General features: G+C 42.8%; 1 protein-coding gene across 1 annotated transcript in view; it reads right to left on the bottom strand.

The window, feature by feature from the left end:
- Positions 1–27,536, bottom strand: part of LOC127623556 (transcription factor IIIB 90 kDa subunit-like) — a 90,314-nt gene that overhangs the window by 14,891 nt on the left and 47,887 nt on the right. The window contains exons 13-16 of the mRNA XM_052097943.1: positions 17,776–17,840; positions 17,557–17,638; positions 17,026–17,078; positions 15,297–15,568 (exon numbers count right to left, since the gene is read on the bottom strand). Of these exons, the coding sequence (XP_051953903.1) occupies positions 15,297–15,568; positions 17,026–17,078; positions 17,557–17,638; positions 17,776–17,840 (472 nt within the window). The remainder of the gene's footprint in view (positions 1–15,296; positions 15,569–17,025; positions 17,079–17,556; positions 17,639–17,775; positions 17,841–27,536) is intronic.

Raw genomic sequence — 27,536 nt, 5'->3', positions numbered from 1 at the left:
GGAATTACAGACAGGAGGAGTCCGAGCAGGAGGCCTTACCTGTGGAGCACCTATACCAGTACAGGGTAGCCATCAGGGTACCCGCAGTGGCTTGGGTTGGCGAGTTCCTTCGCTGAACCGCAGACACGGAGGGCTGGGGAGGAATCGACCAGGGTCCCAACTCGGAGTGGGGCGCCCTGGGAAGAAGGTGCACTACTTTACCTTGACGTCAGGAAAAGGGCGCTGGGCGCAAGCGATCCACCCGGCCGGTCGGTCTACGTGTTACCGAGTTCTACGGGCTCTGACCTGACAAAACACGAGACGCAACCGACTCAACGCGGAGGTTGTAAAACCTTGCGAAGGTGTTGGGTGTTGCCCAACCCGCGGCACTACAGATGTCTGCTAGGGAGGTGCCCTTGGCCAGTGCCCACGAGGAAGCAACACCCCTTGTTGAGTGAGCTCGGACCCGCAAGGGTAGGGTGTGATAAGCCAGTGTGATGGCGTCGAAAACCCAGTGGGCGAGCCTCTGTTTGGAGACGGCATTCCCTTTCTGCCGTCCCCCAAAGCAGACAAAGAGCTGCTCAGAGCGTCTGGTGCTCTGTGTGCGGTCCAGGTAAATGCGCAGGGCACGCACTGGACATAGCAACGCAAGGGCTGGGTCTGCATCCTCCCGGGGCACCGCTTGCAGGTTCACTACCTGATCTCGGAAGGGTGTGGTAGGAACCTTGGGCACATAGCCCGGTCGCGGTCTTAGGATCACAGACGTATCTGCTGGACCGAACTCCAGGCAAGTGTCGCTGACAGAGAACGCTTGCAGGTCCCCGACCCTCTTGATAGAGGCGAGCGCGATCAGCAGGGCCGTCTTAAGAGAGAGGGCCCTGAGTCCAATTGATTCAAGCGGCTCGAAGGGAGGTCTCTGGAGTCCTGCCAAGACTACCGAGAGATCCCAGGAGGGAACTAGGCCTGGCCGGGAGGGATTCAACCTCCGGGCGCCTCTCAGGAACCTAAGGATCAGGTCGTGCTTGCCCAAAGACTTGCCATCTACAGGATCGTGGTGGGCGGCAATAGCGGCAACATACACCTTGAGGGTGGACGGGGACAGCCTCCTGTCCAGCCTCTCCTGTAGGAACAGAAGCACTGACCTAATCGCGCATCTCTGCGGGTCTTCGGCTCGGGAAGAACACCATCTGCGAACAAGCGCCACTTTAGGGCGTAAAGGTGCCTGGTAGAGGGGGCTCTGGCTTGGTTGATTGTTTTCACAACGGTCGCCGGTAAGCCGGCTAGCTCTTCCGCGTCCCGTCCAGGGACCAGACGTGGAGGTTCCAGAGGTCTGGGCGCGGGTGCCAGAGCATGCCCCGTCCCTGAGAGAGGAGGTCCTTTCTCAGAGGAATTCGCCAGGGAGGAGCTGTCGCGAGGAGCCTGAGTTCCGAGAACCAAGTCCGAGTGGGCCAGTAGGGGGCCACCAATGTGACTTGCTCCTCGTCCTCCCTGACCTTGCACAGCACCGGTGCAAGAAGGCTCAGTGGGGGAAATGCGTACTTGCGCAGCCCCGAGGGCCAGCTGTGTGCCAGCACGTCTGTCCCGAGGGGAGCCTCTGTAAAGGCGTACCAGAGCGGGCAGTGGGAGGTTTCCTGGGCGGCGAACAGGTCTACCTGGGCCTTGCCAAACCGTTCCCAAATCAGCTGGACCGACTGGGGGTGAAGCCTCGACTCCCCGCCGGGCAGGCGTTGTCGTGATAGCGCGTACGCTACGACGTTGAGCTTGCCGGGGATGTGAGTGGCACACAGCGACTTGAGTCGCTGCTGGCTCCATAGGACGAGACGGCGGGCGAGTTGTGACATGTGGCGGGAGCGTATGCCGCCTTGGCGGTTTATGTACGCCACCACTGTGGTGCTGTCCGATCTCACGAGGACATGTCTGTCCCGAACTAATGGGAGGAACTTCCTGAGAGCAAGAAGGCCGGTCAGCAACTCCAGACAGTTGATGTGCCAACGCAGCGGGGCCCCTTTCCAACGGCCCGCTGCTGCGTGCCCGCTGCACAAGGCACCCCACCCGGACCGGGAGGTGTCGGTTGTGACCAGAACACGTCGGGACACCTGCTGCAGGGGCACCCCTGCCTGTAAAAAGCAGAGGTCTGCCCAGGGTCGGAGTGTTTTGAGGCAGGCGGGGGTGATCCTTACCCGATGCGTGCCGTGGTGCCATGCTTGTCTCGGGACTCGAGTCTGGAGCCAGTGCTGGAGTGGTCTCATATGCATCAACCCCAGCGGCGCGACCGCCGTGGAGGACGCCATATGCCCCAGGAGCCTCTGGAAAAGTTTTAGAGGGACCTCTGTGCCTGGCTTGAAGGAAGCGAGGCAGTCCAGCACCGACTGAGCATGCTCGCTCGTGAGACGTGCTGTCATTGAGACTGAGTCTAACTCCAACCCGAGAAAATAGATGCTCTGAACCGGATTGAGCTTGCTCTTTTCCCAGTTGACCTGAAGCCCCAAGCGGCTGAGGTGCCAGAGCACCTGGTCTCTGTGTGTGCATAGTAACTCTCGAGAGTGTGCTAGGATGAGCCAGTTGTCGAGGTAGTTGAGAATGCGGATGCCGGCTACTTGTAGCAGGGCCGCCTCTGCGACCTTCGTGAAGACGCGAGGGGACAGAGACAGGCCGAAGGGGAGGACTTTGTACTGAAACCCCTGGCCACCGAACGCGAACCGAAAGAAGGGTCGGTGTCATGGCAGAATTGAGACGTGGAAGTACGCGTCCTTCAGGTCTACCACTGCAAACCAATCTAGATGCTGAACGCCAGCCAGAATATTTCTCTGCGTGAGCATTTTGAACAGGAGTTTTAACAAGGCCCGATTGAAAACTCGCAGGTCCAGGATTGGTCGTAGGCCGCCGCCTTTCTTGGGTACAATGAAGTAAGGGCTGTAGAAACCCTTCCTCATTTCGGTTGGAGGGACGGGCTCCACCGCGTCCTTGGCTGAGAGGGTCGCGATTTCCGTGCGCAGGGAACTGGCATGCTCGGCGTGTACTGCGGAAAAGCAGACGCCCCTGAAGGGGGGCGGGAGCCGGGCAAACTGAATTGCGTAACTGAGTCGAATGGTCCGGTGCAGCCAGCGTGATGCGTTGGGAAGCGAAAGCCACGCTTCCCAGCTCTGCGCTAGGGGCACCAAAGGGACGAGTATTTTGGACGTACCCGGTGGGGCCTCGCAGCGGGGCGGAACAGGTAATGCAGCGTCGGGCGGCTTCGTTGCGGCCTGAGGCTGCGGTGCTGAGAATAGACTCAAAAGCACTTACCTTGCTCCGCGCACCCGGCAGGGGGCGGGTTCGTGACTGAGGAGGAGGTCTGATGCTGGCGTCCTCTGGACTTGTCCGAACCGGCCGGCCGGGGGACAGTCGTGGGCAGGCGGAAGGCAGGATCGCCGCGTCCGGTGTACCAGGACAGTCGTAATCTGAAAGTAGATTGCCGTGAGAACGGCATTTGCGGGCCAGGTGACCCAGAGGCAAAGGAAATAGCTCTTTTATTGAGAATGTGGGTACCACAGCCCCCGTCAGGGGGTGTGGCAAATGAAAAAACAAAGGATTCGATTCTCCTCCCGGCCCTCCACCGTGGGACGGAGCGGTCTTACCACCTCTGGAGCTAACGTCTTCGGCTCTGGGTCGGCTGTCTCAGGAACGCTTGGGAGCCTTCCGGGTCCTAGAGGGGGTTCGTGAGACAGGGGGCATGCGCCGCCTGCGGGGTGCTCAACGCTGGGGCTGAGAGCTGGGCCCGGGTTGAGGCGGCGCAGGAGCTGGTTTCTTCGCAGGGGGACGCCCTCGGCGGGCAGACGGGGCAGGGCCCGTAGTGGCAGGTCTGCGGCGGGGCATGATGTGAGAGATGGCCTCCGTCTGCTTCTTCACCGCGGAGAACTGTTGGGCGAAGTCCTCGACGGTGTCGCCGAAAAGGCCAATCTGGGAGACAGGTGCGTCCAGGAAGCGGTTTTTATCAGCCTCACGCATCTCGACCAGATTGAGCCAAAGATGGCGTTCCTGGACCACTAGGGTGGCCATCGTCTGTCCGAGTGCCTGCGCTGTGGCCTTCGTCGCTCTCAGGGCGAGGTCGGTCGCTGAGCGCAGTTCCTGCAGCACATCAGGATCAGGTCCACCCCCGTGCATGTTTCTGAGAGCTTTGGCCTGGTGGACTTGCAGGAGGGCCATCGCATGCAAGGCGGAGGCAGCGCGTCCAGCCGCACTGTAGGCCTTCACGTTGAGCGAGGATGTTGTCCTACAGGGCTTGGATGGGAGTACGGGGCGACCACGCCAGGAGGTAGGGCTACCGGGGCATAGATGGTACGCAACTGTCCTATCGACCTGGGGAATCGCGCCGTATCCGTGGCGCTCTCCGCCGTCGAGGGTGGAGCGAGCGGAGAGCGGGGCTCCCCACGTAGACGTCAGCTCATCATGCACCTCCGGGAAAAACGGGACCGGGGGGATGCGAGGCCGTGAACGGCGCGCTGTCCCCAGGAACAATCATCCAACCGCGAAGGCTGTGGGGAGGATGGAGGGTTCCAATCCAACCCCACGCTCACGGCGGCCCGGGAAAGCATGTCAGACATCTGAGCGTCGGCCTCAGCCTGGGCCTGCTGGCCCAAAGGCGGCAGTCCAGGGGAGTCCTCGGCATCAGACACCGCACTCTCCGATGCAGCGGCGAGCTCATCTGCTTCGGACTCGGGAGGATAGACAGCCAGGCCGTGAGGCGAGCTGCTATCGCCGCGAACATGGACGGGGACCAGAGAGCGTGTCGGGGAACGGGAGGTTCGTGGGGGGCTACCCGGCGAAACTGCACCCGCTGCCGCCCCCAAATCGCCCCCAGCGCCAACTGCATCGTCCTCAATGCGGGGTGCAGCTGGGGTGGCTTGCTTTCTGTTGAAAGCAAGCCGCGACCGCAACGTGGTCATGGTCATGTTCTCGCAGTGAGAACATGAACCATCCACAAACGGCGCCTCGGTGTGATCGCGGCCCAAACACACGAGACAGCGCCTGTGGCCGTCTGAAGCGGAGAGGCTTCTACCGCATCCAGGAACGACACAGGGGTGGAAGGGCATCTTGAAAAAGATGCGTCCTAAGAAGGACGTTCAACGCCACTGTGTTTGCTCTTTTAGAGGAATTTGCTCTTTTAAAGAAAATTACTCTTAATACACAGTGTGTGTGTGTGTGTGTGTGTGTGTGTGTCTGCGCTGTCGAAGCGCTCAGGGGCAACAATGCACGCCGTGCAAAGTAGGAGAAAGCCGCTGTTGTGCGCCGTCAAATCCAACAGCAGGCAGATCGTCAGAGATACAGGAACGTTCAGGGTGTGTATTCTCGCAGCAGACTGCAAACAGACCATCGGCTCCGAAGAAATTTTCTGACTAAACTTCCGTATTTGCCCCGCTTAAATACCCGTATGTGGGGCGGGGTATGCAAATACTGACTGCCAACTCTCATTGGCCCTTTTTAAGAGGTGAATATTGCCGCTTGAGAGAGACCCCTAGTGTCGCTTCTCCGATACAACGTGGAGAGAGCGACAGAAGGGGAACAAATATTTCTCTCCAAAACACGTTTGTCACAATTATTGGCACCCTTATAAATTGTTATGAGTAACATATATCTGATGTACAGTACTGTGCAAAAGTTTTAGGCACTGGTGAAAAATTAATAAAATGGGAAGTGGCTATAAGACAATAGCTCAAGTATTGAAAATACTTTCCACTATCCACTTTCCACTATCATGGCAATAATTAAGAAGAGCCAATCACCTGGAGATGTTCCGAATCAGCCTGAAAGAGGACGTGTGTCTATATTGTCTCCACGCATGGTGAGGAGGATGGTTCGAGTGGCCAAAAATTCTCCAAGCATCACAGCTGGAGAATTGCAGGAAGTTAGTTGTGTCTTGGGTCAGAAAGTCTCCAAAACTACAATCAGACATCATCTACTTCACAACAAGTTGTTTGAGAGGGTTTCAAGAAGAAAGCCTCTGCTCTCATCCAAAAACAAACTCAAGCATCTTAAGTTTCCAGACTCTACTGGAACTTCAAATGGGACCGGGTTCTATGGTCAACTAAAACAAAACAGAGCTATCTGTCAGTAAACACCAGAGAGGAGTTTGGCGCACACAGAGAGGTAGACCTATGGAAAAGTACCTCATGCCCACAGTTAAATATGGTGGTGGATCTTTAATGTTGTATATGCCAGAGGTCCTGGACATCTTGTTTGGATACATGGCATCATGGACTCTATCAAATACCAACAGATAAGAAAATCAAAACCTGATTGCCTTTGCCAGAAAGCTTAAAATGGGCTCCAAAACAAACATCAAAATCAACACAAAAAATGGTTCACTGACCACAAAATCAAGGTTCTGCAATGGCCATCCCAGTCCCCTGATCTTAACCCCATAGAAAACCTGTGGGGTGAACTGAAGAGGAGAGACCACCAGCGTGGACCTCTGAATTTTAAGGATGTGGAGAGATTCTGTATGGAGGAATGGTCTTAGACCACTTGCCATGTGTTCTCAAACCTCATTAGGTAATATAGGAGAAGACTGTTATCTTAGCAAAGAGAGTTAATAAAAGGGTGCCAATAATTGTGCCACATATATTTGACAAAAAGATTAGTTTTTGTGTGTGTGTGTGTGTGTGCGCGCGCGCGCGCGTGTGTGTGTGTGTGTGTGTGTGTGTGTATATATATTTTTTTTAGATATATTTTAAAACAAATAATTAAAATATTAACAAAATCAATATATAAATATTTAGAAATATATGAAAACATATAGTAATAATAACAAATATCTATTTTAATATTATATATTTATTAAATATATATACATAATACACAATATCATTTTTATATTTCATTTGTTTAACAATTTATTTGCCACCATTTTATAGAAGTAATAAGCCTCTGCTTCACATCATGCCAAAGACCACTTTATCCGTGCTGCAGAATCACTGTAAAATTACTCTTGTGGCTTTTGCTTTATTCTAGAACTCAGGATCAGCTTTGGAACTTTTAGTCTAAATTTAAACAGTTGTTTCCTCACCCTCCAACTGTGCATTTAGCATATGTGTAATTCTAGCCACCAAGTATGTATGAGTATTTGAATACCAAAGCAAACAATCTATTCACATGAGGGCTATATATAACACGTTGAAGGATGGACAGAAATCAAACACTTCCACAATTACTGATGTGTTCTTATGGGCTTTGTAGCTAGGCAACACATTAGGCTCTCAGTGTGATCTCGTTAAAAAAAAATGGCCCAGGCTCAACCATTTTCAGAGGGAGCACTTTTGCTCTGCCAGGCCCATATGCCAGTCTGTCAATAAGGCAATGGGGATATTTTGTAATTTTGAATATTTCTGTTGAGCCAATATCACAAAGCAGCTGGCTTTGTGTAAATAAATCTAAGGGGGGAGAGAGGTTTAATGTGTGGAGGCTCTCCAACAGTTTTGGGTGCCACTTCACAGCTGTAATTCCCGCTCTCCAGCTGGGGGTATCCGCATTTAATTTGTGTGGGTAGTTTGTGAACCAGATTGAGGGACAGGTCCAAACCTTAAATGCTAACATACAATTTTGATTATAGATTAATGCACAGCTTGTCAGATGTGATTAGCAGAAATATATGTGATCTGATCTATCAATTTGAGTCACTTTGACCCCAAAAAACATTTTAAGCACTATAGTAAAAAGGAAAGTTTCAGTTTCTAATGATATAATTGGCATGTTTCTACTCCAAACTGTTACAGATATATTATCCTTTAAATGTTGGCTGATGCAATCCATTTCAATTGCTTACACAAATGAAATCTTCAGTTTTATGCATTCAGTTTAATCTGACAAATGAAAAACAAAATACGTTTTCAATTCAAAAGCGCAATAAAAGAATGTGGAGTGCACAACATTCTTGTACAGCAGGCAGTCATATAAAGGGAGGTAAACAAAACAAAACAGCAATAAAGGGTAACCGGTTTCAAACCACTGCTGACCTAAGCTACTGTGCAGCTAGTCTCCAATAACCTAGAATAGTCGAACTCCATTATTACACCTTTAGGAGCGAACATCATTCCTTCACAAAAGCAGTTGCACAGCTAAAGAAATATCCATAACCATCCCATTCAACTCATATAAAACAGTGGGGAACATTACACTGGCTCTCACACAGAGAAAGCGGGTTAAAGCAGCAACGCAACATTAAAAAAAAAGCTTGCCTAACAAATACCAATGGAAGCTCACTTACAGAGCATCCTTTTCCTGAAGGACAAAGCCATTACGCATTCCACTCCTTCTCTCAGATCTATCATGATGGAGGAGATACAGAGGGAAGGCATGCAATCTGACCCGGAGGAAGCAACCATTAAGTGCCCAGTGGTTTCCACATCTCCTGGTGACAAGGCATCTTATCACACTTCCTGCAGACCACTGAGGAAGGACCCCAGGGGCCTGACTGGGGGACAAGACTCAGATAGAAACAGAACCATGGAGGAGAAGAAAGGCATGATTATCCTTGTTCTATCTCTCCCTCTAGCAGTCCACTATAACAGAGGAGATGTGGGGATTTGTCCCTGATTTTACTATTGTGACTGTTCTGGGTTCATTGCTCTACACATTCAATTTCACCCCTACTTCACCTTAGATGGATACATGGCAGCTTGTGAGGCAAGTGTGCCAGCTACGCCATACAGGCCCAGACTCCAAGAAACACAACTATTTTCTTACACTTACGGTCTGGTTTTGTAAAAGATCACACACACCTTGACAACATCTCAACCCAAATCTGTGTTGGGTATCCTACTTTGAAACTGTAGCGTCCCGCTACAAACTACTCATTTAGAGTAAAGTACTAACAATATACTAAAAAGTAGTATAAAACTAAAAACTACTGCTAAAAACTAGAAGCTATTTAAAAAAACATATATATTTTTAAATATACAACTATCAGATTATATAATGTAGTTCTGCAATCAGATCACCTTGCCACATATGTGACTCAAAAACAATGTAGATCTCAATACATACAAAATTTTAGCAAAATAAAACTAATAAAAATAGAAAACACCCTTTTAAATTGTATTACATACAGTATATTACAGTATAGTATAGTTATGTATACAGTAGTCAGTCAACTCACACACATATACATACATATCTTGTTGAAAACATAGTAATAAAGAGCAGCAAGTAAATAAATATTTTGTGCAAAAAAGAATGCAGTGACTTATGCACAGGGTCGAATCTGTGAACAAGTGAATCGCTTATTTGAACTAGTTCATTTACATGAAATGTCCAAACAAACTGATTTACACAACGCTACATAAGTGAAACAGAGTATTTCTAGTTCTATCCGGTTTATTTACCTGAACTGTCCAAACGAACCCATAGGTGAATCAGACAAAAACATTTTTATATCAACCTGTTCTTTTAGAGTACATGTCTGAATGAACTGATTCACCTGGACCTCCCAGCACTGCATATATGAGAGAGAGAGAACGATTTAGGTGAGTGAACACAGTGTGCACAATACGATGTATCAAAAGTAACATTTTGTGACACTACGCCACTACTTGTTGGAAAAAGTAGCTTGTTAATGGCAAGCTACACTATTACTACTGTGAGAATACCTGAGCTACATTCACGTACTAAAATATATAGTTTGTATACTACTAGTTTTGTAATAGAGTTGCTACATTTAGTAAGTTACTCCTCAACACTCCCTCCAATATAAACTACATCGTACATGCACTCACATATGTGCAATCCACAAAAACTGAAACTTAATTATAGTCATAATGTCCTAAACTCAATAGAACTCTCAAACACTCACATCATCCAGTTACCAACCTTGGTGCTGTTGAAGCCATCTCTTGATCATTGCCTAACACTAAACAAAACAGTGTGTGGGAGTGAGAACGCCCTGAACTGATCACACACTATAAATTTGACATGGTGCAGGTCCTCCATGGAGCAAGTAGCAATTTTCTTCTCATCAAAGTAACTGCTGCTTTGTAACAAATATCGGCAAAACCATGGCGTTTTGTGTACGACAAAGAGATCAAGTCCACACAGTGCCGAGGAAAGTATATAATAGGTTCTCACCTGCAATCATGATAACATCTGTACATGCATACTTGCTCTGTGCCACCAGGAAAGATAAGTGTCCATCAATGGCACTAAGTCAGTCAGGCTGAACAGGGAAGATGAGTGGGAGCAGACACCTGCTGAGACAGCTTGAGAAGTGTGACTTAGTCAAAATCTCTCTGAGACTATAAAGCAGATTGAAAAGGAAGGCAGGAGAGTTTGCAAGACTTTCAAGATGGCCTCTCAGTTTCACCTGCATAACTTTGGCCTTGTATCTGCTGAGATGAAAAGGGGGAGTGGAGGTGGTTTGGCTTGTTGGTTAGGGCTCTGGGCTGGTAATGTACACATAAGTGGCAAGTACAGTCCCATGTAGGGAGAGACCTGTCAACTCTGGGCTCCTAGATAACCATTTATCATTGTGGCCTTGAGCAAGGCACTTAAACCGAGGCCACACCAGAAGACTGTACTTGAAATTAGGGTACTGTAAGGATGAAAAACATATAGGGGAGACTGTGGCTAGCTGTCGCACCTTTTACTCCAGTTAATATTTCTCAGAGTAGGTTTATTTTTGAAAGTCAATTTCTGCATAGCCACATAACTTGAAGTCTTGTCTACAAAGAAGCTATTAACATTTCCATCATTGTTGCTCAAGAAAACATTGACGTTTTGTGACAACGTGCCCCAATAGTATTACATGAGCTAAGTTGTCACAGCATACCCCCGCCATTAAACCAGTGCCATAAGTTTCATATGAACATTGGGTGGGACACGTAACCCCCCCACCATCATCAAAATAAAATCTATAACTCTCTTTCAATTTACACCTGTATTCAACAGCCTATTATAAGAGATTTTAAAATAGAAAACAATTATGAAGCACAAAATTATTAATGAAACGCAAAACTGTTTAAGACAGTAAATACTGTAATTGATAAACTGTATAACTTTGTGATAACCTGCCACAATAAAAATGTGACAACCTATAGTATCCTGACCTGAAATGCATTCAAAATATCCTTTTCCTGAGAACTCAGTTCAACCTTTTGGATAAAATCTATCACCATTATTTAGTTGACTGTTGACCTTCATTGTATGCCAGTGGGATTAATTGTGTTTAATAGCTTACCCAACAGCTTTTCCAAAAATATGTTATAAAAATTTTAGTTTGGAGGATACCACTCACAAACATTATTCTAATTTAAGGTGGTTTTGAACTAGCTATTTAATACAGATATATAAAAAAAAACAATGCTAGAGAAAACACTCATATGAACAATTGGAATTTTGACCCAAACCTAGTTACTAACATGTATTCCTTGCAACATCTTCATGTGATAAGTTGCCCTGGTATCTACAACTAAATGACAAAATGTGCAACATGCTGCTTAATAGCCAGCATGCTTTGTTACCAGAATTATCAACCAATGCAAGCGCAGCGTAGCGGGAAGACTAGCAGCTGTACATCATCACACCATTAGCTTGGTAATTCCCAGCCAATCACATGTAAGCCATTGCTTTATAAGTCTGCTCACAATCTATCACATTGCTGATTCAGTGACCTGTTTCATCAACCTCCACCACCACCAGTTGAGTCCCGTCCTGCACGGGGTAGGCTCCTTGCCCCTGCCTACTATCTCCGGCAGGATATGGCGGTTCCGAGTACTACAACTTCGGACCGCCAGACGGGGCGTACGCCAAAGAGATATTACTTTTCTGTTTTATATTCATCAAATAAATGTCATCTTCAATTTCACTCAAGTCTGCAAGTATTCCTGATAGAATAGCTATTACAAGCTAAAGTTTTGAACACTAGCATTTCTTCCCCAATTTGGAATGCCCAATTCCCATTGCGCTCCAAGACCTCATGGTGGCGTATTGACCTCAGTCCAGGTGGCAGAGGAAAAATCTCAGTTGCCTCCACATCCGAGACCGTCAATTTGCACATCTTACCACGTGGCTTGTTGAGCACGTTACCGCGGAGACGTAGCACGTGTGGAGGCTTCATGCTATTCTCCACGGCATCCACACACAACTCACCACGAGCCCTACCAAGAGCAAGAACCACATTATAGCAACCACGAGGAGGTTAACCCAACGTGACTCTACCCTCCCTAGCAAACAGGCCAATTTGGTTAGAAGACCTGGCTGGAGTCACTCAGCATGCCCTGGATTTGAAGTCTCGACTCCAGGGGAGGTAGTCAGCATCAATGCTCGCTGAGCTACCCAGGCCCCCAAACTCTAGCATTTTTAATTGTACTGGGGTGGCATGTAGGTCAACAATAAACTATTAATTAACTAGCCTTTTAATTGGTCTTCATTAAAGACACTCTAGAATCTACAATTTTATCTCTTTTTTTTTTATCTCATCAGCAGGATGTGGCTGCCTTACTCGCACCACCAGAAATCCTCTGGACAAACAGATCCCAACCCACTGATAAATGACATTGTCAAAGCCCTGCATGCTGAGAGACCCAACCTAAACAAAATTTCACTGAACCAAGAGTTCGGGAACCAAACACAAGATGTTCAGAGCTGGACCACGAGAGATACTATGTAACAAAGGTCTTTAGAGACCCTCTTTGCCAGACTGTACATGTGACAATTCTGGTCCTGGGTCAGTGTGACCAAACTAGAAACAAACCAAATGACTCACACTGCTACTCTTGTTGCTATGAGGTAGTGAAGGGTTTTTGGCAACAAGGAGCTCTATTGAGATGAACCCGAGTGACACTGTAGACATTCGATTGCCTTGGTTTCCTGTCCTCTAGAAAGCTGGGTTCTAACTGTATGGATATTGAGAGCCCACAATAATAATGAGCGAAAAGCAACCCTGCTGAAAGTGGCATGCTAGGATTGACTAATGTTAGGGTGGAAACAATGACATTTAGAGTGGGAAACTGGGCAGGGTCAACAAGGGAGGGAGGCCACGACAGAGGCCTATCAAACGCATAAGGGTGCCTGGCTCATTGGCTATTTCAGTCTGCGCCTGGAAAAATAAATGAGAGGTGCTGTGAACTTTACTCAGTGTATACACAACTCAGGAACAACTCTAACTTACTTTGACCTTAAGCTAACATATCAATCTCCACTCATGTTGTCGTGGAAGTAGAAAACCAGACTTGATATGAGGAGAGCAGAAATCTGTTTACTTCTGCCTCCCATGTCCCCAGGGTTGATGTTACATTGCATATTGTGAGTCTGATTTCAAAGCGGTAGCTGTTACTGTAAGATGAGGATCAGAGACAGGATCAGGTGGTACACTTGAGCTAGGAGATGAAGCATTCTGTTGGGCTGTCCCTTTCTCTAAGGTACTCAGAGAGGAGATGCATAGACAGGTCATCCTCATGCACTGAGATCAGGGCCCGTATTCACAAAGATTTTTATCTTACCACTGGGAGTTCTCCAAAGAATTCCTAGCTAAGAGATTTTGCTTAAAAGCTATTCACAAAACTGCTAAGAGCATGTTTTACTATGGAAATATTAATGGAAGTGTAAGGTGGAGTTGACCTCATTGCTATGGATGATGTAACACTTTATGAGTACGCTCTTTTAAATTGGCCAAAGTGATTGGTAGACAGTGAAGCGCAATTTGTCATCAAATTCTTTATAGACAGACAGCAAGATATATACAGTATATATCAAATATAATATATATAGCTAGATAGACAGAAAGATAGATGACAGACAGAAAGACAGACAGACAGACAGACAGACAGAGTGAGTCTCACCTACTGTATCTACTACACTGGTGAGCCCCGCCATGTCATAAATGGGTTGTTTTGGTTCGTGAGAGAGGTAACTGCACCTATAACTAACTTTGCAATAATAAAAACACCCTCATGATTCAGACGATACCTTTTTAAAAGGCTTATGTCATAATAAGTAGATTTTAACGTGAATTGACGACAGTAGACTTGATTCGGATCATTTGTGAGTCACTCTGGATTTAGGAGCTACTTTTAGTATTAAAATGCTTCATGCACTACTCTTAGATGAACATTTTACGAGTCCTAAAATTAGGAGTGACACCCCTAATTTTTAAGATTTTATCCTAAATTCCCTACTTAGGGACAGTTCACCCAAAATGATTATTTACTCACCCTCATGATATCCCAGGTGAGTATCCCAGGTGTGTATGATTTTCACACGAGAGAAGGCTTGGACTCCACCCTCTCGTGACCCCTAATGGAATTGATGGTTTATAGTTAAAAAGTACTTAAATATTTATCCTTTTTTGCAAAAAAAAGTGATTGCATCATTTAGAAGACATTAATTTAACAGCTGGAATTGTATCAATGACGATTATGCTGACTGTCTGTGATTTGTGGAGCTTCAAAAGAGAAATCTCCATTCACTTGCATTTTAAGGGCCTACTGAGCTAAGATATTTTTCTATTTTTCTTCAAATCTATTCAGATGAAGAAAGAAAGTCATAAACACCTCTCATGAGGGTGAGTAAATAATGAGAGAATTTTCATTTTTGGGTGAACTATCCCTTTAAAAGGAAATTACATTTAGAACAGAGCTATGTATCTTAAAGATTTTACTGTATATTTCAAAAATCCCAAAGGTAATTAAACTAATATACACTAACATTGTGCAGAGTGTTTCAAACGTATTCATGAGTATAAGATTGGAAAGAAAGAGGTCAGTAAATAGCTTTTTCGAAGCTTTAGAAAATGAAGCCTCTGACAGCATTCACATGACTGATTCATCATCATCATCTCACTATTCAGTATGAAATTAGTAATTCTCATTAACGAAATGGACTGGAGGAAAGACATCACACAATGAGAAATTATCTTTTAACGCCAAAGTATAGAAGTCATGATCTTGTGCTCCGTCTGTAGTATATTCATTACTTTTCCCACAGGGTTGTTTGGAGCCCTGGAGGACTATTAATTGGAGAAGAGGCAGGCTCCCAGCATGCACTGTAGGGTGCCAGGTGATGGCAGACAGACAGTCCTGGCACTGAATTGATGACAAGCTTTCTCCTCGTGGAAATGACTGTGAAGGTCAGCCAAAGGCGCAAAGGAAAGACAAAATGTTGGAGGCAGACAAGAAAAATGTAGCCCACCAAGGGCAAAGGAACTGCCTTTTTGATCCTATCCTTTGTCTTACCCTTAGTCTAAAGAACCCACCCCCAAAAAGAATACAATTCTCATTGAGTCAAACGTTCATTAACAGTAGTAACTGACTAAAACAAAAACATTGGAATCATCTTCATTTAACTCTCACCTTTTGCCCATGAGGCTGGCGGGTTTGGCCAGACCGAGATTGCTTTTGTTTGGCTGCTTCTTGCGGCGAGTCAATCTCTTGCGTCCAGAGCCATTGACGGGTGGTTCCTCGGCTTGATGCATAGAGTTGCTTCCACTGCCCTTGCTGTTGAGGTCTCGCAGAACATCATAGTTGATCTTACTAGAGATTTTTTTCTGTTCCAACATCTTCTCTATAGCCTCTCCCGCAGTGCTGGCCAGGATCGGTTCTCGCTTCTTGGATGGCTTCTTAGGCTGAGGCACAAAAGTCAGAAGATTAGACAAATTCTGATTTGATAGACTGATTCTGATTCCAATTAAAAAATATTTTTTTCAAATTAATGTCAGGGTTATAGAGCTATTCAGAATGAAGTCCACAAGCTCAGAAGATAATTCGCCATGGGTTCCTTCAGGATTTGCCTATGGGGTTTTATAATGGGAGTTTTGGATTTATGAGTAAAATAAGGTCTGTGGTAAACATTCCTTGACAGTACGTTGAAATTTTGTTCTCCAACATACAGTATATTACACACTTTTGTAACTATAACAAGAATTTTGAAGCGGTATTAAATTGCACACTTAAAAAAAAAAAAAAAGACATGACGGCTTCAAAATTCAAGTTTGAGGTATGAAAGTGTGTAATATGCTGTATTTTGTAGAACAAAACATCCACATATCGTGAACTAATGTTTACCACTGATCTTATTTTACTCATAAGCTGAAAAACCCCATGGGAAAATCCTGAGGGAACCCATGGCGAATTAGACTTCCGGGTTCGCCTACAAATTGATGACATGGCTGTACAGCTCTATTTATGTTTTATAACAAAGAAAACTATTTAACATTTTAATTTAATTTAAATACAAATAAATTAAATATCACAAAACATTAAACATTTTGTTAAATTTCCAAAGCATATGGCAGAAATGCATCATTACAGTCTTTGAAAAGGGTCAACTGGGCTAGAACTTGAGGAAGCAATGCTTAGATGGCTAAGCTTATTAAAAAGTGTAGCAAAAAAGCATTTTTGTCTTTTTTGGTAATTTGGGTATCATATGATCTAGATTCTAATGAAGTTGTTTATAGTGTAAAACACCAGAGTAAGTGCTTAGCTGGCTTCTATTCATTGTCCTGTGCCTTTTTAAAGAGTTACAAACCTTTAAAACACATTTCTATTGTGCTACCTTAGAAGTGCAAGCAAAGCTAAAAGTATGTTGTTAATTTATTTAGTGAGCATTTGGTCATTTGGGTATCATTTGAACTGTACATTTGCCCCATTGGGCCATGGCATAATGATATCATGTTAACAGCTATCAACAACAAAGTGGCAGAATCCCATTTGTGACCTGTAAAAGCAATTAAGCCCATCTGATCTGAGAGGTCACGACTGACCGTTTTTGCCAAGTCTCTTCACAGTCAGCAGGTGGACTACTGTACCTGAAATTGCTTTCAGACTGGCACCTAATTAGAGGTGCAGAGTAGGACCGTCTAATCCAGTCCTGACTGGGAGCCATGGTACAGATGTCAGAGCAGTCAAGGAGGCACTGAGAGACTGGGGTGAAACTAGAGCAGCAAGTGGACTTAAAATGGAAAGTATGCAGTCTCCAAGGACCTGCAGCTGCTGAGTGTCTAAAGACCCTGGCACGGGAGAGAAGCCCAGGTCAACTAAGACATACACACACATATTACACACACTCATGCTCACTGCTCACCTTCTCCTTATATGTTCCTTGCTCCTTCTCTTTAGCTATTCTCTCCTCTTTTTCTTAAAAAAAGAAAAGAGAGCAAATGAACATTAGTGGCTTTAACAAAGAGAATATTTTAGAGTAGACAACTCTTAAAAGCAATAAAAATGAAGAGCTTTAAAAAACCCAATCCATTAAAATCCAGACAGATGAATGAATAAGGCTTCACAAAAGTACTGCAAAATAAGAAAAGAAAAAACTTTTAAAACTTTCAGCAGATTAACTTCAGGTGGTAAATCTTTCCTTTATCATAGATATATTTTCATTTACATATTAAAAAAATCTATCCTAATCTTCCAAAGCTTCAAGGTTCAATCTTGGGATGAATTTGGATTCACTCAGCCTGGATTTCAAAACAAAATCCTTCCTTTCACAGAATATTTTTTATCTCTATGGCTGAGCAGTATTGAGTCATTCCCTCAATGGGTCACATGCCTCTGATGTCAGGTGTATAAGCTCTTCTTAATAAATGCATTAAACTCTTCTCCGTTCGCTTACCTTTCTGCTCCCTCAAATACTCCTCATTCTGTTTCATCCACAGCTCTGTCTTAGCCTCCACCTCCATCTCATTTAGAATGTACTGCAGAGATGAGAATAGACCCATACTGATAAGTAACTCTAAGTCTAGGGGTGCTAATTCCTGCAACTAATGGGTTCCAATGAGAGATCATCATTGATTTCATATATTCGACAAATTCATAATAATATTCTACATACCTTTTGAATCTCATCCTCATCAATCCCATCCAGATCTAGTTCTCCACTGTCTGATTTATCTTCAGCTAAAAATAGACATTTTAATTTAGTATTTTACAGTTTAATGAAATGAAGTACTGATTTGTTTGATGCTTCTAATATCATGTCATTCTCACAATTTAGACAAATATCTCTATATACTGTATATCTATGTTAGCAAGCTAGACAATGTTACCTTTGACCTTTAAATCAGCAGAATTTGTAACAAGAATGTTCAATGTATCACATCATTTTTATTTATTATTAATATTTTAAGCTTGCAAACCATAAAACCATGTGAAAATTATCATCAAATGAAAGATATAGTGACAGCAAAGCATTGGCCTGGTAGGGCAAGTAACAGTTCAGTGAACTGGCCTGAAACAATCTCACACTGTCCCCAGGCCATTGGGCCAGCCTTCCTGTTGAGCAGTCAACAGCACATTTTTCTCCTTTTTGAGCTCAAGCAATCTAGAGCTCATTTTAATATACATTTACATTTACATTTATGCATTTGGCAGACGCTTTTTAACCAAAGCGACTTACAGTGCAATTATTACAGGGACAATCCCCCTGGAGCAACCTGGAGTTAAGTGCCTTGCTCAAGGACACAATGGTGGTGGCTGTGGGGCTCGAACCAGCATCCTTCTGATTACCAGATTACCAGTTATGTGCTTAGACCACTACACCACCACCACATACATGAGAAAGCTTTATTCTTGAGATTGTCATATTTATAATTAAAAAAAAATGGAGAATCTAATTATCTGATTTTCTGGGCAGTCTTGCAAAATAACACATGCCCTAGGGCGTGACACAGAGATTACTACCCGGCCGAAAGCATGCAGGTTAATCAGGTGAGTTTCCCATTTCATAATGAAACAGAAGATAATCTCCTGCTTGAATGAAGCACGCAGCTGTCAAAGATGGTACAAAACGAACTATAGAAATCCACAGTAATTAGGAAGTACACTATTTTGGTGGAGTTCTGTCAATAATGCATGCACCACCAGCTCTTTGTTGTGTAATTGTCAGTAATAGGCTTAGCTGTGATGTGAAATTGTTTTTAAATCCACATTGTCACTTTTATTAATCCCTAAATTAAAATCACAAATATAGGCAAATAAGAACAGGCATGTTGTTGTATTTTAATATAACGACCTGCTATAGATTTGCATGAATATAAACATCACCTGAACACAATTAGCATGTGCATGAAGTAATACATAAATATAAATGAGATCAGAGTCAGAAGGGAGAGCTGTGAATAGATGTGATAAAAGAAAACAATCACGATATAAAACAGAATCTATGCCTGTAAATGTGAATGAAATTATACTTGGTTGCGAGCCATTTGGAATACAAAAGTCATTAGTGTTCTCTCATGAAGGATTAAGAATCAACTAAAACTAGATAATAAAAAATAAACACTTTAGTTCTGATGTCCTTTTGTGTGTGATCTATTCAAACAAATATTTAGATTAAATAACCTATCCAACTAAAGAAAATCTTTTTGAGTAATTTCCCATGCCTCTGTGTGTGACTTTAAAGCTTATTTTAATATACTGAAAAATGTCTTTTCAAAATATGAAAAGCTTTCAAAAGTTGGCCTGGGAGAAGGCAAAGACAACTAGTGATAGGATTGGCAGAGTCTCAGTGGATCAGGTCCAGATGTTCATGAATCGAACAGAGAGGTCTTGGTGAATGGTGTCTTTACTGTGGCCATCCAACTCACATTCATCCACTCTGATGTTCTCCCAGTGAGGCTGGCCAGGGAGAACAGATTTAAATATGTGAGCTGAGAAGAGATAAAATAGGTCGCAATATGTCCCCCATCTCAGATTCGTATTCCTTCATATGTGAGTTCTTGGACACATCACACTACTTAAAAGATGGCATGCAGTATCATTTAAATGAGTATCACTTGAGATAGATACCTCAGAGGAACCTTCTTAAAAAGGAACTCTAACTGAAGTTTGACAGTCAAGTGTCAACAAAACTTAGGGAAACTGACCTTCTATGATAGACAAGAAAACTGAACATCACCCTGACAGCTTGACTGCTAAAGTGGCTATTACTATTCTCTGCCACTTCCATCATGGTCAGAGAGGAAAGTGAACCAAGTCACATTCTTAGGCCAGAAACATACTTTATGCAAATATGTAAAACACAGGCACAAGCGCTAGGCCAACCCATTGCCAACACGCAATTGAATATACTCAACATTCTTGCATTCTGTGGTGGGAACAAACCTCAGTACTCATGGGAGGTGATAGAGTTAGCTTTAAAAGTTTGTGCCATAAAACCTGGATGCATTATCATTCAATTAAGTTGCTATAAATATATTGACTTTAAGTTACTTGCTCAGTAACATTCTCTTCAAACGGTTGCGCTGACACTGCAGCATTTCATTTTAAAGAGAAAACTCAATATATCTTTCGGGGCCTAACATTCAAACATATTTCATACAAGTATGTGAACGGAAATACTTCTATTCATGCAAACTCAATTTCACCCATTGTTGCAATCAAAAAGATTTTTGTTTGATAATGCGCTGAAGTCATATTGGAATCATAATATTTATAAGACGAGCAACAAAGTCGTAATTACCAGTGGGAAACTCTGGATTTTCTTTTAGATGCATGTTGATTAAATAATTATGGCGGAAACACATTGGTTTTGGCAATAATTACATTTTACTTGTGGATTTTGACTGTGCAATAAATTTTTTTGTGTTTTTGTATTGTTAATGAAGAAAAGCGATGGCATTAGCAGAGAATAAGGCTTGTCAAGCGTGCACTGCAGGGCTATTGGCCCGATGGTGGGAATGCAGAGCAATTTCGGCCTTGCGACTCGAGGTCTGAGGCTATTGGCCCCGGTTGACCCATTGATAGCCCTGGCTGGCACTGGCTCGATAGTAGAAATGTGACTAATTAGTTTCATTGGTAAAAAAAAAAACCTTCTTGTCTCTGTCAGTAAGTAAATAAATATTGTAAATAGAAATATGGATACATTCTTTCTCACTAAAATCATTCGGATGCAAAACACGTTGAATTCCGACATTCTCAGGAGGACTTAAATGCAGCATGATCCCAGCAGCAAGGAGAATTAAAGCAGGCATTATGGCTAAGGTATACTTCATTTTTTAGATTGCTGTTCTGTCCTGTGCACGGTCAAGTGCTTATCCTTTCAAATCATACCCTTTTAACAGCAAGTCCATAAGGTTGCGTTTGACACATACGCACTTCGACTGCTTTGCGATACTCTTTTACCATAGTCAACAGCTGGAGCATGTGCCGATAGCCAGCAAAGACGTGCACAGTTAGTAGGTCTAGAAAAAAAACTCAGTCTACACTAGGACAGTCCACATCACACGCACATACATGCACATACTCATGTACTCAGTGCCAGTGGGATGTTTGTGGTTGTTCTGACAGCCTTCTAGTACATCTACAGTACAACTGTTCTATTGCCTTCTCCTCTAACACCTGGGAGCTTTTCAAGGGGGAGGTCGATTCTAAATCTTCAGCAAGACTGTAATTGAATCCAGGTCTCTCCTCCATAAAACGGAGATAGGATACTTGCTCAGGCATGGACCTACATAGGCACACTGGTATAGGAGGGAATTGGGCTTGTTTGCAGGCAGCTTGCAGTGGCTGTCACATATCAAACCCAGTGGAGCAAAGCACAGCACTTCCCCAGAGCGACCGCACAGCCGGCTTGCAAAGAAGGGAGAAAGAAAAACAACATGGCGTGATCAGGTTTCTATCACTTAGAAGGCTGGTGTGTGTATGATTGGTGTTGGATAGATGGTGGTAGCCTCTCACAAAGAGCTCCATTTTCAAAGGGGTTTGAAAACGTGAAAGAAGTCACCCAAAGGTCACACAGGCAAAGTTGTTACCAGAGGGGCATGGTGCACAACCTCTAGTTACTAACTTCACTAGGCTTAGGGTGTGGTAAGCAGCTGTTGTCAAACCAGTAATTAGAAGCAACTGAGGTTGAGTCAAAAACATCAAATTAATATCAGAATGTCTTCTCATGTTCATGACTGCACAAGAAAGGTGAGTCTATTCACTACTGTTTGAGGTTTAAGAGGAATACAGTATCTACAAAAATATTTGACATGTTGGGTTTGTGATTCGATAAAGAACAGAAAACAAGCTGAAGATTTAATGCTAATGATGAAATATGCACCAACATATTTCATTGGGGAATGAGCCTCTAATATGCATATGCACTTCACTGAACATAATCTAGATTACATAATGAATCATGTGAATCATTATGCAAAAAAAAAAAAAAAAGATAAGCTTGATGCTCCATATTAAAATGCCACAAAGATGAATGGACATTGGAAGCAACACTTGAATATTTTTGGATATCACCCAAAATTGAAAAGACAAAGGTTTTTAGATATATGTTTTATAACATATTTTAGTGTAATGCATTATAAGTTGAATATGGTTATAGCCCATCTGTCAGCAAACGAAGACATTAACTTTGATTTGCTGAAGTGAATCAAAACTGTCTGCCTTAATTTCAATTCAATCAAATAAATTTCAATTGCGACTAGCATTATACTGATAGAATGAAACTAGCTTCCTTTGCAGGATGCTTGACAATATAAGAGAGTTGTGGTTTGAGGGTGTTTCATGCTCTTATAAACAAAAAACTGGGTAAGGTGGAAAAAAGAATCTTGCAATATGGCACAATACCCTCTAAGGGCTTTTTCCAACCTCACCACCTGCTCCAACTGACTGTGCTGTGTGCAAGCAGGCCAATGAGTGAAGAATATATGTGTGCATATACAGAATTGACACTTATAAAATTTTCATAATTACACAATTCAATTTAAATAAAAAATTCATAATGCATTTAATTAAATTATTGTTTCATTAAATGTATGCATTTAATAAAATGTCTTGTTTTATTTACGCATTTCTTGTTTCATTTATGCATTAGGCAAATGCTTGTATTCAAAACAACTTACTGTGCAATCTTAATGTATACAGAATACAAAAAGAACATCCAAAGAAATTGAACCCATGATCTTGGTGTAGCTCGCACCATGCTCTTCCAGATTAGCTACTATATTTCAATTCTTGTATATTTGACTTAGGTTTTTAAATACTTCATACAAACTTCATACATGCTCAAACACATTAAAGAGATACAATGAAAATTCTGTCAGAATTTAGTTACCCTGATATCATTCCAAATTCTTTAGATTTTTTAAGTGCTAAACAATGAGCCACTATGAAATAGCTTCTCTCTAAGCGCTCATGATGGACATCAATATTTTCCATGAAAATTGCTTTTGTTTCAGTTTACTTCTCACCAAAACACACTGAATGACTTCAGATGACTTGGAATATGATGCAAGAGTTCTATGGACTACTTTTTATACATTTGGGTCCTTTTCAAGCTTTAAAGTGAAGCATACTCTTCTGGTACTGAATCTGGTATTTTGGTACTGAAAAAGATGAACTGCGAATGTGCGATATTCATAAAAAAATTATTTTCATGTTCCGCATAAGAAAGTAAGTCATACAGGTTAGAAATAATATGTGAGTGAGTAGATTATGACAGAATTTTCATTTTTGGGTGAACTATCCCTCTAACATTCTAAACATGTGGTTAACTTGAAATATGGGGCGACTACAAAATAGTCTCTTACTCCCCACTATCCCTCAGCATGTTTTGATCATGTCAAACACTTCCATCTACTTCTGCTTGAAAGCTTAAATGCTGCATTTACCTGCAGCCTTTCCATTTCCCATGCCATGCGTCATTCACTGAATGTCTTCTGAGCATAACTGTCATCCCCAGCTACACACAGTCCCCCATCCCCCTCTGTCTCTGTCTCTCTCTCTCCCTCAAAGCCACAGCCAATCACTCTGAATCAAGCACAGTTATCTGAATGCATGCAGGCCATTAGATCAATACTTTACACTTGCAAGCTAGAGCAACATCAACACAGCCCTTTGCCAGCACAGAAAGGGAAGGACAGTACACAGACTGTGCTGGACCACAAGACAGCAGCACCAGAGCTGGAGCTCAGTGAATAAATTGTAAGTGCAATGCAGAAATGCAGAATGGGCTGATGAGCAAAGTGATGATGTAGGTCAATGTTATCAACCAAGATGAGCTCCAGTGTCCCTGCAGCAGGAAACTTAGACATGCCCTGTAAATGTATACAGACAGGAGAATTTATCTTTTTCCCACCTGGACTGAGTGCTTTAGAAGTCAACTGACTGGATTTAATCCTATGGTGCCCCACAACAGTAAGATCAATATTCACTATTTTTGAAACATTTTACTTTAGGCCTTTCTGCACTTTTATAAAGAGAAAAGGAGAAGATGAGGGAAGGGAGGGGGAACGGGATCAGCAAATGGGGTATCATGGGGTGTGTTCCATTCAGAAGTGGCCTATTCCCTTCGAAGACTATAGCATCAACTCTGAGAGCTTTGGATGGCTGAAAGGTGTGGGGTGGTCAGTTCAGAACTCACTTAGTTTGGAAGACACTTTTTTGAGAGCTTTGGCTTTCCACTGTTCCTTGTCATAACTTGTCCTTTCATGGTTGTAACTCTGTTCTGTAGTTCTGAAATGTTTGGCTCTGAAAGCTGCTCATCACACTAAAGCTCAGGAGAGCATCAGAATACCAGGTTTTAAAGAGATCTTGGAAGGGGAGTGTCACAGGCAGCTTTGTGAGAACAGGCTGGTCTCTCCTTAAGTACGCCTCTCCTTTCAGTCACGGGCATGCTGGCTAATGCTTGGCATTTAAAATGAAAAAGTTCAAGCAAGGTTCATAGAACCAAGAATCGCAAGAAGAAAAAAAAAGCATTCCTGTATTTTCATCTTTTCATTCATTCTCTCCCTCACACTAACACACACACACACACACACACACACACACACACACAGTCAATCTGAAATGCATTACTGAAGATCTGCTAGCCAGCGCTGTCTGAGGTTGAAATATATTGAATAGTGAAAAGAAATTAGATAATGAATTCCCAACCCCTTTTATCATCATCAGATATAATTCATATTTCAGTGCACTCAGTGCTTTGGAAAATATACAGTATATTGATTCAATAAGTAGGACTTCTCAGATGCTTTTCGATTGGAGATTTTCTGGGCTAAAACTGGTGTGCAAGTGGAAATTCGAACCTGATTGAAACAGATGCTATGGAATTGGCTAGTCACTCTCTTCACTGCAGTGAAAGTGGAAGAGTTTAAGAGAGCGAGTGAATCTCAAGTGTCCCCAGAGAACTCCAGAGACAGACAGTCTGAAAGAGTGAGACACTGCAATACTGACAGCCTGTCAGAGTGCGAGATGCATCTGCCAGACCTCACACACACACACACACGCACACACACGCACACACACACGCACACGCACACACACACACGCACACACACACACTGCATACTGCTTACATTCCTGGTCACTCCCTTTCTACCTCTCTCATTCACTCTCACTTTGTCTGTCTGCCTCATGAGTATTTAGAGTAAACAGAGTTTATGCAGACCTGCATAAATAATGCAGAAGTTTGAAAATGCAGCTCTTGGCACTATTTCATTCCATACTACACAAACCACACTATATAATTCCATACTACTGATTTTAGCATGACAAAATCAGGGAGTTACCGGCATTACAGCATTTACCAGATTATGACATCATGACAATGAAGTTATAATATTGGAAATAACTTTAAATAACAGATTAGTTTAGTAAGCTATTTTATCACAAACAAATTGTGTTAAGATGCATAATGTTTACGTCTTGCGGCTTAATTATGAAACAGTGTTTATATAATAGGGCTGTGAATCGATTTGAACCAATTGATTGCACAGTTTTCTGTGATTAATCATGATTATTCACAATATATTATGGTATAATTGTACATATATCTACTTTATATTTTGTGTCAAAGAACTTGAACAAAGAAAAAATGTCATACACATCTGGAATGCCATGAGAGTAAATAATGAGAGAATTTTCATTTTTGGGTGAACTATCCATTTAATTTGATTTTTTTTTACAGGTATAAATCTTTGACACAAGTATATGTTTACATGTATGTGCTTTACATGCTTACCTGTAACTGTTATTTTTTAAAAAATAAATAAATAAAGGAGGCAAGAGATGAAATTGCAGGTTTGGAATAATTTTAGGGTGAGTAAATGATGACAGAATTGTATTTTGGGTGAACTATCCCCTTAAGGACCCATTTTAAAGTATATTGGTTTCATAGTTCAATAGGAAAATGTATACAAATGGAAAAACCTAAATAAATACAATGTTCAAAACATGATGCTTTAGTCTCATAACTCATTCCTTCTCCCATTTCTCTTTTCTTCTATTCTCTCCAATCCCTCATCTTTCAACAGACACACAAACACATTTACACAAGCAGTCAGTGTGACCAACCTTCATAGTCTGCTGTGTGTATTGTTATGAGGAGTGAGATTTAGCAGTGCCAGGTGGAACCCCATAAAGCAGTCTTTATAAGAGACTCTAAGAGGCTTTCACTCCTGCAGAATCATCAGCTTCGCCTTCAAAAGAACAATGACGATGAGGTAAACATATCAGCAAACTGGCACTGCAGGAATAGTCCACGGAAAGCTGCATAGACAGCAGATCACACCCTGAACTGCTTTAAAATAAAGCGGCTCTGCACTGATCTCATAGACTGGCCTGGGGAGACATATGCTGCATCCAGATAAACCACTGCTGCTAATCACAGTTGCTTAGAGCTGCAGGGAACACCTAGGTCGCAGAGTCATCAGGGGTCAGGGTCAAAGGGTAAAAGGGAATGGCCGGAGTTCAGCAAGTGAGCAGGTGCTGAGGCCAAAGAAGTGTATCTGGGCAGTGTGGCAGACTGATCTTGAGATGTTCTGCTCTCCTGTGACATTTTATTTTCTGTGATCCCAAAGGCATCTTTGATGAATATCAATAATCTCCGATTTAAAGCCCATAGTAAATAAAGTAATCTGTTGCAGCCACATCAATCAACGTGTTATGGCCAGATAATGTTCTTAATATTGGGTCTAACTAGATGTCATCAGTACTTTGTGGATCAATACAGCTTAACCACATGTATGCTGGGGGTTAGTGTCTTGTGCATGTGTAATATGATAATGACATACTACCTCATTATGTCCAGTTTAAATTTAACTGAATCCACTCATGTTTACACTGCTGAATGACAGTCAAATGACAAAAGACCCCAATCCGTGCGAGCAAACCAGGACACCATCTAATATTCTTTAAGAGTGAAGCACCATGCTTTTCCTATCAGTCTGAAATCATATGCACTTTTTAAACTGATGTAACATCAACATAAAAACATTATAATAAGAAGGTGCATCTGTGGTGTCTCATCTGCAATACAGACAGGATCAGCTCTTATTAAACGTCTTAAAAGGATTTCACAAAGCACTAAGTGATTATGTCTTGCAGAACCACCATTGGAGCACCGACTTAACTAGCAAAGGGTTAAAGCTTTCCTAAAGATTAAACATTCTCCACCATTCATATGATCATCCATCTTATAACAAAGAAAACCAATGGCTTTTAAGATAAAAAAAAATCAGCTTGATATACAAAGGAATTTTTGTTGCACTGAAGAACACATATTCTTTATATAAAAATAGGACAAAACATGATAATATGTAAATGTTTGAATACCTCTTTCCAAAGAATCAAAAACTGTAACAGTGTCATCAACTC

The sequence above is a fragment of the Xyrauchen texanus genome, chromosome 30, assembly GCF_025860055.1.
Source record: "Xyrauchen texanus isolate HMW12.3.18 chromosome 30, RBS_HiC_50CHRs, whole genome shotgun sequence".
NCBI lineage: Eukaryota > Metazoa > Chordata > Actinopteri > Cypriniformes > Catostomidae > Xyrauchen > Xyrauchen texanus.
Note: the sequence above shows the minus strand (reverse complement) of the source record. Positions and strands in the feature narration are given on the sequence as shown.